The following is a 13,194-nucleotide window of genomic DNA, read 5'->3' as shown; positions in this document are numbered from 1 at the left end:
AGATGGGGTTTCACCGTGTTAGCCAGGATGGTCTCGACCTCCTGACCTCATGATCCACCCACCTCGGCCTCCCAAAGTGCTGGGATTACAGGATTTAGCCACCACACCTGGCCTACCTTAGTCACTTTAAAAACAGATTTAATATATTTTTTCTCTTAAAAAATCTACAACAAGAAATCTAGAAACCAATCAAATTTCTATCATTTCAAGCCATAGTTCTTTCAATTGTTTCAGGTTATGGAAGCATTTGCCCGTAAAATATTTTGCTTGATAATGTTTTCCAATAAGGGAAATAATTTCTGCTCTCATCAACAACAAAATGTCTGCAAGAAAAAGGATACACTAAGGAATAGAAAGTTGGCTGAAGAGCCTCTCTATGTAAAGGAATGAAAGGTGTTTCAAAAAGTTACTAACAATAAGCACAAAAACAATTAAACATTAAATATAGAAACAAAAAAGAAACATTTCATGATTTTCTGTAGCTCTTATTGGCAATTAAAAATCAGAAAACAAAAGCAGCAGGGGGAATGCAAGAATAAATGAAGTGCAGAGAAATGGCAAACATGAGTAAATAGTAATGAAAGCTTTTAAAAACTACGATGATAATAATAATATCTTGTAGAAATACAGTATGCAATTTAAAAAAGCGTATTACTACAATGGCACAAGGGTGAGAGACAGACAAATACATGGAAATAAACTTGTAAGGATCTTGCATTCTTTGGGAAGTGGCCAAAGTACTAATAACTTAAGAGGACATATTGTGATATTGAGGGAAATGACTAAAAGTTTCATTACAGCTTCAAAGCTAATACAGGAGATTCATAGCCAACAATTGGAGATTACCCAAAAATTCGTCAATAAAAGAATGGATAAACAAATCCCATGTTCATATAATGGAAGAGTACATAACAATGGAAAGGAATGAACTAAAAATATCTACCAAAAATTGGAGGAATATCAAAACATTTTGCTAAGGGAAATGAGTCAGACACAAGATGACATACTGTATGATTTCATTTAATATGTTCAAGAAGAGGCAAAACTAGCCAATGGTGATAAGAGATTGTTTTGGAAAGGACACAGGTAACTTCCTAGGTAATGGAAATATTCTATATGTTGATGTGAATGAGGGTAAAGAGAGAGAAGGAGGAAGAGAGAAAGAGAGAGTCATTGACGAATACTGAAGATCTGAGCTAAGAGTCCTTAATGGATATACAAATATTAAAAGGAGCCTTCTTAAATTGTACCACACACTTTAACCTGGATTCATAAAGCATCAAAAGTAGAAGGGATATAGGGGATCATTTATTCAAATCTCCTCAATTTTACAGATGAAAAAACAGAAGAACAGATGCTGTATTAGTCTGTTCTCACACTTCTATAAAGAACTGCCTGAGACTAATTTTTTTTTAGATGGAGTCTCATTCTGTAGCCAGGTTGGAGTGCAGTGGTGCAATCTTGGCTCACTGCAACCTCTGCTTTCCTGGTTCAAGCAATTCTCCTGCCTCAGCTTCCCGAGTAGCTGGGACTGCAGGTGCGCGTCACCACACCCAGCTAATTTTTGTATTTTTAGTAGAGTCAGGTTTTCACCATGTTGGCCAGGATGGTCTCAATCTCTTGATCTCCTGATCCACCCACCTCAGCCTCCCAAAGTGCTGGGATTACAGGTGTGAGCCACTGCACCCAGTGAGACTGGGTAATTTATGAAGAAAAGAGGTTTACTTGATTCACAGTTCCACAGACTGTACAGGAAGCATAACTAGGAGGCCTCAGGAAACTTACAGTCATGGTAGAAGGCGAAGGGGAAGCAAGCATGTCTTACCATACCAAAGCAGGAGAGAAAGAGTGAAGAGGGAAGTGCCATACATTTTTAAAACATCAGATCTCATGATAACTCACTCATTATCATGAGAACAGCAAGAGGGAATCTGCTCCCATGATCCAATCACCTCCCACCAGGTCCCACTTCAACATGAGATTTGGTTGGCAACATAGAGCCAAACCATATCATGCCACCCCTAGTCCCTGCCAAATCTCATGTCCTTCTCACACTTCAAAACACCATCATGCCTTCCCAACAGTCCTCCAAAGTCTTAATTCCTTCCAGTATTAACTCAAAAGTCCAAGTCCAAAATGTCATCTGGAACAAGGCAAGTCCTTTCTGCCTATGAGCCTATACAACCAAAAACAAATTGGTTACTTCCAAGATACAATAAAGGTAAAGACATTGTGTAAATATTCCCATTCCAAATGAGAGAAATTGGCCAAAACAAAGGGGCTACAGGTCCCATGCTAGTCTGAAATCCAGCAGGGGAGTCATTACATTTTAAAGCTTCAAAATAATCTCCTTTGACTTCAGGTCTCACATCCAGAATACACTAATGCAATGGGTGGCCTCTCAAGGCCTTGGGCAGTTCTACCTCTGTAGCTTTGCAGCATACAGCCCACATGGCTGCTTTTACAGGCTGGAATTGTGTGCCTGTGGCTTTTCCAAGCACATGGTGCAAACTGTCAGCAGATCTACCATTCTGGGATATGGAGGACAGTGGCCCTCTTCTAATAGCTTCACTAGGCAGTGCCCCAGTGGGGACTCTGTGTGGGGACTCCCACTTCACATTTCCCCCCTGCCCTGCCCTAGTAGATGATCTCCATGAGGTCTCCACCCCTGCAGCAGACTTCTGCCTGGACATCCACACATCCTCTGAAACCTAGGTGGAGGCTCCCAAACCTCATCTCTTGCATACTGCACACACACAGGCCCAACACAATGTGGAAGTCACCAAGGCTTGGGGCTTACACCCTCTGAAGCAATGGCACAAGCTGTACCGTGGCCCCTTTTAGCCAAGGCTGGAGCTGAAGTGACCATGATGCAGGGTGCCATGTCCCTAGACTGCACAGAACAGTGGGTCCCTGAGCCTGGCCCACAAAATCATTTTTCCCTCCAGGCCTGTGATGGGAGAGGTTGCCTTGAAGTTCTCTGAAATATCTTGGAGGCATTTTCCCCATTGTCTTGGCTATTAACATTCGACTCCTCTTTACTTATGCAAATTTCTGCAGCCTTCTTGAGTTACTCCCCAGAAAATGGGTTTTCTTTTCTACCACATGGCCACACTGCAAATTTTCCAAACTTTTATGCTCTGCTTCCCTTTTAAATGTTAAGTCCCAGTTGCAGGTCATTTCTTTATTTATGCAAATAAGCATAGACTTTTAGAAGCAGCCAGATCACCTCTTGAATGTTTTGCTGCTTAGAAATTTCTTCCAACAGATACCCTAATTCATCTCTCTCAAGTTCAAAGTTCCACATATTCCTAGAGCAGGGGCACAATGCCACCAGTCTCTTTGCTAAAGCATGGCAAGAGTGACCTTTACTCCAGTTCCCAATAAGCTCCTCATCTCTATCTGAGATCACTTCAGCCTGGACTTCACTGTCCATATCACTATCAGCATTTTGGTCACAACCATTCAACAAGTCTCTAGGAAGTTCCAAACTTTCCCTTATCTTCCTGTCTTCTTCTGATCCCTACAAACTGTTTCAACCTCTGCTTGTTACCTGGTTCCAAAGTCACTTCCACATTTTCAGGCATCTTTATAGCAATGTGCTACTTCTCTCTTGCCCCAATTTTCTGTATTAGTTCATTGCTATAAATAACTACCTGAGACTGGGTAATTTATTTTTAAAAAGAAGCTTAATTGACTCTCAGTTCCATAGGCTGTGCAGGAGGCATGGCTTGGGAGGCCTCAGGAAACTTACAATCATGGCATAAGGTAAAGAGGAAGCAAGCACATATTCACTTGACCAGCAGGAGAGAGAGTGAAGGGGGTGGTGCTACACACTTTTAAACAACTAGATCTCAAGAGAACTCACTATCACAAGAACAGCAAGGGGGAAATCTGCCCCCAGGATCCAATCACCTCCCACCAGTTCCCTCCCCCAACACTGGGGATTACAATTCAACATGAGATTTGGGTGGGGACACAGAGAAGAGTCAAACCATATCATATGCCTTGTCAAAGTCTATGGTGCAACTTGTAAATGGAAGAGCCAGTGCTAGGATCCAGTTATCTTGTATCCACTGCAGTACTTGCTCAGAACCATTTTTTACTAAAAATTCAAATTCCATAAGAATTAAATGAAGGCAGAAGACAAATAATATAGCATTCTAAAATTAATTCATACAGTTCTTTTATTCCAAACCTAATCTTAGTTGTCTTATTAAATGAAAGTTTCTGGGTTGACCACTGATGAAGACACAGACAGAAGCTGTGAATTTTACACATACTTTGATCACATTTTTTCTCGCCTGAATTATTAGAGAAATAACACGTTTCCTTGTGCTTGATTGCTAAGTGAGACAGATAAGTGTAAGATTATTTTTCAAGCAATATACTTGCTCATCTTTCAGGAAGCACTTTACTCATGATTACATGTGCACTTAGATAAAAGTACAGTTTTTATCTTGATTGTCACTCACGATGTAATTATTCATAAACTTAAGAAAAGAATTTTCTTTCAGTATGACAAATGGTTCTCATGCTTGTGACATGACACTTTTGATCTGTTATATGAAGGGAAAGATTTTTATTCCACCTACCTAAAATTTTCCCCGATACAAGAAATTTGACAGCACTGAATTCTGTACCTGACAGGATTACTTGTCTACTTGCATTCTGTTAACCTAGCAATTTGTTCCAATAGAAGCATTCAAATGAAGAGTAACTTTGTGATAAAAAGACAGGAAGCAAAGGGAAACCAAGGGGGAAAATATCATAAAATAAACCACCTGTTAGTGCTACCAAAAAGGTTAAGAGATCAATTCCAAGATTTATATACTAAGAGGAAAATGTTTTTAACCAACTTATAGAATGCCGTAAGCTGCCACTCCACCTGCTATCTCCTTTCCCAATTTACTTTGCATCATAGGATATCTATAAATAGGAGGATCTACAAAGAAATACAATGCACTATTTTATACCTCAAACCTTTTAAGTAAGAATAAAATATCACATGAGGCAGAGAAATGTTCTATCTACAGATTTAATACCTAAATGATTTTCTTGAAAAGCCAGCAACAGTGTGAAGTTTATTTTGTGGTGACTTTTCATTATTTATCCTCATTTTAATCAAAATCAGGTTTTTCTTGTTCTAAATTGCTATTATATATAGCATTTGTGGTTTGACAATTCAATGAAAATTGGTTTTCACTCAAAAATCAATTCAAAGTTTCTACCAGTAGTATCCAGCGATAAAATCCACTATGTTTCCTTATAAACTAAAAGCAAAACTTGGCATCTAAGTAATCAAATGTTAATAATACCTTGGATAGATTCTCACTGTTAAAAGCAAAGCAAAGAACAAAAGCAAAACCAAACAAAATGCTGTAATTATATTTGACTCCACTTCTTACATATATTTTTAAAATCATTGGTTGGGCATTTTTTCCCATTTATTATCAAATGTTTGTATAAAGTCATTGATGCTAGAAAGTCATAATTATTACATCACCTCTACAATTTCTTCTTTCATGTTCATTTTAAAATGGTGAAGCTGCTATCAGCCAAGTTTTCAAAATCAAAGTAAAAGAAGTCAGAATCTTGATGTCAGTCTAGCCTATACCTGACCTGCAAACTCCCTAAAAAGGAAAAAACTGTATTTAAAACTTCTCATGTAGATTCAATGATACTTTTTAAGTACCCTTTCCTGGAATATTGATTACTTAAGTGCTTTTCCAGTGCCAATCTCTGAGCTCAGTTACAGTCAGCCCTTCCTATCCATAGGTTCTGCATCCATGGATTCATCCAACCATGGATAAAATATCTTCAAAAATTAAAAATAACACAAATTTTAAAACAATATGTAAAACAACTATTTATATAGTGTCTACATTGCATTGGGAATAATAAGTAATCTAGAGATTATTTAAAGAGAGAATGTATGTGTGGGTTACGTGCAAATACTTCATAATTTACATAAGGAACTCAAGCATCCATGGATTTTGGTATCCCCAGGGAGTCCTGGAATCATTGTGCCACGAAAACTGTGTTAAGTATCAAGACAAATGGATTAAGGATAAGCTGCGTCTTCTCTACAATTCTCTCACCATGTTTTTCCTTTAGAAAAACATTAAATTAAGTATGAAAAGCTTTGGCTCTAATTTCTCATAAATTACTTATAATTTGATATTTACAAATATAATTGTGAATTATAAGTTGATATCGTATTGCAATAACATTTTGTTTCTATAATCATGCCTCTTTTTAATGTGATTTTCTCATGTATTTTAATATATTGCAAAAATGCAATAACTGAAGAATTTGTTTTTTGTACAATTAAAAATGTGTATCCAAAGTCTTCTACCATAATAAAAAAATAAAGAGGAGCACCCAAACAAGTAATTTGCCAAGAGTCACAGTTTTCCTTGGACCCGTATATTCTGATCCCCCTGCCACCACCCCACACAGACACATTCACATTTGCCACCACTCTCACTGCCTGCAACTCTGAGATCTAGTTAGCCAGAGATGTTTTTCAGGCTTTTTCAGATATTACGTCCATGTTTTGACTTGCCCTGTAGCATAGTTAAGGAAGCCTGGCTCTGTTTTCCTAGTGTGAAAGGTTTGTCCCACTGGGCTGAATGAGTGACTGTCAATTCAACTTTCTTCTTCATGTAGGTATGGCGTAAGTGACTTCTCAACTATTAGAAAGTAACTTTTAAGTAGGATTCACTTGGCTAATAACCACCTTAAAAGGAAGAGGAATATTTGCCATATAAAATACTTCTTCTCTTAAAAGGAAAAGGAATATTTGCCATATAAAATACTTCTTCTTCTTCTCTTAAAAGGAAAAGGAATATTTGCCATATAAAATACTGTATATCTTATTTCAACATAAAGTGAAAATTTGATTTTTATTATTCATATGCAATACTAAAGACCCCCAGCAACATTTCAAATCAGAATTTCACATCAAACATGTAAAATTGCCAAACTCAACTGAAAGATAGGCATCTTAATTTCACCATTGAAATGCTAACTTTTGCAATAAATATTTTGAATATTACTGAAAAATATAACAAACAGAATGAAAGTTGGAGGGCATGTCATTTTCTTATCTGTAGCTTGAACACTGCGATGATCCACATCATTACCATACTATTTTTCTAATTTTATTTTCTCATTCACTCTCACTCACTTTGAAACATATTTGCCATGTCGTGCAAGGATAACCAAAAGATATTCCTCGGAGAAGCCACACACATAAATCAGTAAGCTTGGAGCTCATGTGTGTTATGTAGTTTTGGAATTATTCCAAAGACTTACATAGTTTGTTATGTTTTGCTGTAACAAGAACTTAGATTGTACTCTCTCCACCCCTCGAGAATGTGATACCTACCGGGCGTGGTGGCTCCTGCCTGTAATCCCAGCACTTTGGGTGGCCAAGGCAGGAGGATCATGAGGTCAGGAGTTCAAGACTAGCCACTTCAAGACCAGCCTGGTCAACATGGTAAACGCTGTCTCTACTAAAAATACAAAATTAGCCGTGTGTGGTGGCTCGCACCTGTAATCCCAGCTACCCAGGAGGCTGGGGCAGCAGAATCACTTGAACCCAGGAGGCAGAGGTTACAGTGAGCCGAGATCACGCCACTGCACTCCAGACTGGGTGACACAGCTTTTTTCCCCTCATGGAGCGGGGAGGGGAAAAAAGAATGCAATGTCAGAGCTTATCAGACCCATCATATGTCAGTTACTGACCTCAACCACTGGATTTCAAAATACATAAAAACATAAGAGCTCAATGGACACTGAGAACTTCAGTAAATCTCAGCCACTTCTCCAAAAATTGAGAGCATATTCTATGACAGGGCTGCCCTGCCAGTCACCTCTTGGAAGACTGAACTCATGCAGCAACAATGCCCCACCCTGTCAGCCTTTGAGCTTTGAAGCCTTTCCTGCATCACCGGCACCACCCACTGGTGTCAAGGGACCTTAGGTGTCTTTGAGGATCTCCATGGTGTCAGATCCCATCTTTCCAGAGAATTCACTTGAAAAAAAAGGTGCACCTCAAACTTTAATTCGATTTTCCTTTCCACAGAGGCCTGCTTCCATTTCTACTTCAGGAACTAGATTTTAATATTTGGAACTCACTCCCTCTGTCTGTGGTTAATGTGCCTCATCTCTTGAGTGTATTCCCTGTAGATTTGTTTACATTAGTCTCCTCCTTTTCGAGCATTGTGAGCCTAAGAAAACAAATTCTCTTTGCATGGCAATAACCATGTGATTTGTGAAATCATACTTTGAGCATCGTATTTTGACCGTACAAAACAGTGTGGCTCAGAAATTCAATGTGATCATTTCTCTGGTCAGTGTCACATCCCCATGAAGTGAAGCAGTAAGGGAACAGGAGTTTTAGTTAAGGGGTAAAATGGGTAATCTTCTTGGAAATTACAAGCAACTGAAGAGCTCATTCTAAAATATGCAGAAATCTCCGAAATCATATATACTTTTTATGTTAGCAAAACTTAAGTGCAAGGAGTCATAATTTAGGTATATTTAAAGAATGTCTCCAGTCTTGAAATCAGCTGGGTGATAAAATAATAATATCATCTTTACTTTTTTCTACTTGTTTCTCTTTAATTTTAGCACATGTAATATAAGACATAAAGTAAAATATAACAGTTTTTCAATACATATTTTTCAGAACTAAATAACATTTAAGGGATATATCCTGATACTCTTCAAAATATTTTCATCTTAGATTACATATCATTACTTTTTGGTATCAATTTCTAATGTCAAGCTATTTTCCCATTTAGGATCCTAGTTTTTATTTAAATTTTACCTCCTCTTCTTTCACCTATTGTTTTACAGATAGTTTACCATAATTTTCCCTCAGTGCATAGAAAGGATTGAGCTTGAAAATAAATTAGAAGTTGTCTTTTATAATAAAGCTCTCGCTTATTTACTGGAGAAGTGAAGCTAAGTATACAGTTGCATCAGCATGAGTCAGAAAAAGAAGCAGATATTGCTCAGCAGGAAGCCAGTGTAATGGGATTTCCAACTTCCTCTAGGTCGTTTTGGGAAAGGTAGTATCATTTTATGTAAGACAAATTCCCAGAAATGTTACCACCCTCAACACACACACACACACACACACACACACACACACACACACACACAGAGGCGGCTATTGTGCCTTGGGCACTTGTCTAGCCATTGCCTGAAAATTACAGATAATTTTCACTAACCAATCTAATCACAACTGCTAAAAGAAGTAACCCTCAATTCAGAGTTATTTCCTATTCAGATGCAATACAATTTTTCTTTCTAATGTATTAGGTTGCACAGAAACACTAAGATTGTACTTAACAAATATGGACTGAGAACCATTTTAACGTTATAGTAAAGAAGTGATCACAATTTTATCTGGTTATATTTAAAGTGTTCTGGAATGGTATTGGGAATTGATTTTTTTTTTTTTTTTTTTAGATGCGGATCTCACTGCGTTGCTCAGGGTGGTCTCTATCTCCTGCGCTCAAGTGATCCTTCTGCCTCAGTTTCCCATGTAGCTGGGACTACTGGTGCATGCCACTGTGCCTGTCACATTTTTTTAAATCATAAGCTGATTCTAAATTATAAATAAATCAAGAGGAAAGGCAGAGGACTTACTATGGTGCTATCTTGACAACATCAAAGTAACTAATCCCCAAAAGTTTATTCGAAAATCACAAGTTGTTTCCATCTTACACCCAATTTCTGTATCAAATAAAGCCTATTATACTCCATAATGAAAAGTACAGATAATGAAAAGTACAGAGCCCAATGATGCTTAAATGACACTATGTAATCTAATAGCTTTGATGAATCAGTTTCCAAGATATATAATTATATTCAAAGAGTTCTGTCTGGTTCTGTTGATACCACAATCAAATTCTTCTTTTGCTGCAGACAACACCTTGTACTTAAGAAGCAGCTGAGTCATGCTCCCCACTATACGCCTCTGACAACAGATATGCAAAAGTCTTAGAGCTAAATGTCTGAGTGGTCCTGTGTTATAATAGATCAATAGTTCCTGAAATTAGTATTTGCCTTCCAGGCTGAAATATGTTTTCTGCAGTGTTCCAAACATTCTTGCATTTCTTAAAGTCATTGTCATAAATAGCAGTGATGCTTTGATAATCCTGATAACAAACTACTTCCAAACTGCAGCAACAGAAGGAAAATGGTAGGATATACAGAAAATCCTTTGAGAAATCCAGAGAGGACTGATAGTAGATACAAAAGCAATAGCCTGTGGCTTTTCAAGAAGAGAAGCACATTTCTTCCCATTAAAACTAGGAATTCTCAACAGATATAGTTTACTTTCAAGTGACTATAATTGTCGCATTCCTTATAATGTCAAATGAAATATTCTTTATTTCCTATGTTTACCGGGTCCTTGGTCACACTTACTATTTGGGCAGAACGGTCCATCGTACATCGAGAAGGCACAGTCACAAGCAATCCCTCTGCGTTTCTCTCACATCTCCCTCGGTGGTGACACACATGGCCATAGCTGTGCAGTGTCCAGCATGCCCTGGCTCCACTCTTGGAGTCACTGTGGCTCTTTCTTTCAGATCCAGGATCATCCCTTTCAACTGCAGAGAATGAATGCATTCCAGAAAGCCTCGGTCTGGTGGCCATTTCACCTACAAGGGAAGCACTGCAAATACAAACACATTCCTTTGTTTTATTCAAGATTTCATCACCCTGTTAAACCGAGGCCTTATGGAGAATAGCAGAAACTGTGATCACTCAAAAGGTCTTAAGAACAATACAATTGGGCCGGGCGCGGTGGCTCAAGCCTGTAATCCCAGCACTTTGGGAGGCCGAGATGGGCGGATCACGAGGTCAGGAGATCGAGACCATCCTGGCGAACACAGTGAAACCCCGTCTCTACTAAGAAATACAAAAAATAGCCGGGCGAGATGGCGGGCGCCTGTAGTCCCAGCTACTCGGGAGGCTGAGGCCGGAGAATGGCATGAACCCGGGAGGCGGAGCTTGCAGTGAGCTGAGATCCGGCCACTGCACTCCAGCCTGGGCTACAGAGCGAGACTCCGTCTCAAAAAAAAAAAAAAAAAAAAAAAAAAAAAAAAAAAAAAAAAAGAACAATACAATTTTGGAAACATACATTTAATAAAATGCTAAGTAATGGCAAATTACTTCATTTATTTACTATATATATTCATATATTTTACTTGACACATAATTGTACATATTTATGGGGTACAGTGGGATATTTCAGTAGATGTATACAATGTATAATGATCAAATCAGGGTAATTAGCATGTCCATCACCTCAAACCTTTATCATTTCTTTGTGTTGGTAACATGCAAAATCCTCTCTCTCAGCTATCTGAAAAAAAAAGCCATAAACTGTTGTTTACTGTGGTTACCCTATAGTGCTACAGAACACGAGAACTTATTCCACCTACCTAACCTCCTAATGTTGAGGAAGACAATACTGACCACATTTGTGAAATATTATCCTAATAGGAATGATAATTATAGGTGGGGTTTTATGCTAACATAGCTCCCAAGAACTCCATAAATGAATGCCCACAATTATAAGTGAGAAAATTATTCAACTTGTGTGTGTGTGTGTGTGTGTGTGTGTGTGTGTGTGTGTTTCTATTCTCAGGCAGGGAGTTGGTTTTAGTTCTTTTTTTAAGAGGCCCAAACTCGTGCTACTGTAAGAATGAACTGCAAGTTAATTATTGCAAGTTGAAGTTATTTATAAGACTATGGTATGTATATACATACACACAATTCTAAATTCACTGTGTAATATTAGTACTCAAAATCATATATATTCTATAGGAGAACAACCTGTGTGATAATTCATGAGTTATCTCAGTCTCTAATTGGACAGTACAATTATTTACTTTAAAACAGATTAGAAATGACCAACAGAGAGCTATTTTTTAAACTAAATGAAAGCAGAGTAAAAAGAAATGTAGAGTAGAAAGAAATGAAGCAAAATATAGGTCTTCCTTTGGGAAAAAAAAGTCAAGACACAATAAAGCAGTTGAAGAGATGTCTTTCATTTCCTAGAGTGATACACATATTTAGTAGTTTGGTAGTTAATTTTTGTTTAACAGCTATATTGAGGTTTTATTGGCATATAATGAACACACATACTTAAAGTGCAGGACTTGTTAAATTTTTACATATGTATACAACCACGAAACTATCATCACGATTAAAATAAGGAATATATGCATCATCCCTGCAAAATATTCTCCTCCCTCTTGATAACTCCTCCCCCATAACCTCCCTGCTTCCTTCAAATCCCTGGCAACCATAGATCTGACCTCTCTTATGATTAGTTTCTGTTTTCCAGAATGTCATATAAATGGAACCACACAGTATTTACTTTTCTTTGGCTTTTTTCTTTCAACACAATTATTTTGAAATTCATTAATGTGTGATATGTATCAATAGTTCATTCCTTTTTATTGCTGAGTAGTATCTCATTGTATGAATATAGCTCAACTTGTGTGTTCATTCATTTGAAGATGGGCATTTGAATTGTGTCCAGTTTTGATCTGTTACAAATAAGCTACTATGAACATTTATGCACAGATGGTCATATGAAAATGTCCTTTCATTTCTCTTGGGTAAATACCTAGACAAGAATAGCTATGTCATATGGTAGGTATCTGTTTAACATTTAAGAAACTGCCAAGTTGTTTTGCAGAATGTTTGTCTTTATGCCAAATTGCTTTGGTTAATTTTATTATGGTAAACTAAACTTGAATTCCTGGGATAAGTCATTTTTCTGAAACTTTGTTAAGTTTTTTTGCATCTGTGGTCATGAAGGACTGTATTTTTATTTTCTTAAAATGTCTGTCTAGGCCAGGCATGGTGGCTCACGCCTGTAATCCCAGCACTTTGGGAGGTAGATCACGACGTCAGGAGGTCGAGACCAGCCGGGCCAACATGGTGAAACCCCGTCTCTACTAAAAATACAAAAAATTAGCCAGGCGTGGTGGTGGGCACCTGTAATCCCAGCTACTCAGGAGGCTGAGGCAGGAGAATCACTTGAACCCAGGAGGTGGAGGTTGCAGTGAGCCAAGATCATGCCACTGCACTCCAGCCTGGGTTCAAGTGATTCTCATGCCTCAGTCTCCTGGGTAGCTGGGACTACAGGTGTAT

The 13,194-nt window shown here is 38.0% G+C and overlaps 1 protein-coding gene across 1 annotated transcript in view; it reads right to left on the bottom strand.

Annotated features, from left to right (window-relative positions):
• Window positions 1-8,610: 8,610 nt before the first annotated feature.
• The window catches only part of LOC112608594, a 22,002-nt gene continuing 17,418 nt past the window's right edge, over window positions 8,611-13,194 (bottom strand). Inside the window, exon 2 of the mRNA XM_025360566.1 lies at window positions 8,611-10,685. Within this exon, the coding sequence (XP_025216351.1) occupies window positions 10,396-10,685 (290 nt within the window). The 3' untranslated portion in view covers window positions 8,611-10,395. The remainder of the gene's footprint in view (window positions 10,686-13,194) is intronic.

The sequence above is a fragment of the Theropithecus gelada genome, chromosome 15 (genome assembly GCF_003255815.1).
Source record: "Theropithecus gelada isolate Dixy chromosome 15, Tgel_1.0, whole genome shotgun sequence".
Classification (NCBI taxonomy): domain Eukaryota; kingdom Metazoa; phylum Chordata; class Mammalia; order Primates; family Cercopithecidae; genus Theropithecus; species Theropithecus gelada.
The sequence above is the reverse complement of the archived record's forward strand: the minus strand, read 5'-3'. Positions and strand labels throughout refer to the sequence as shown.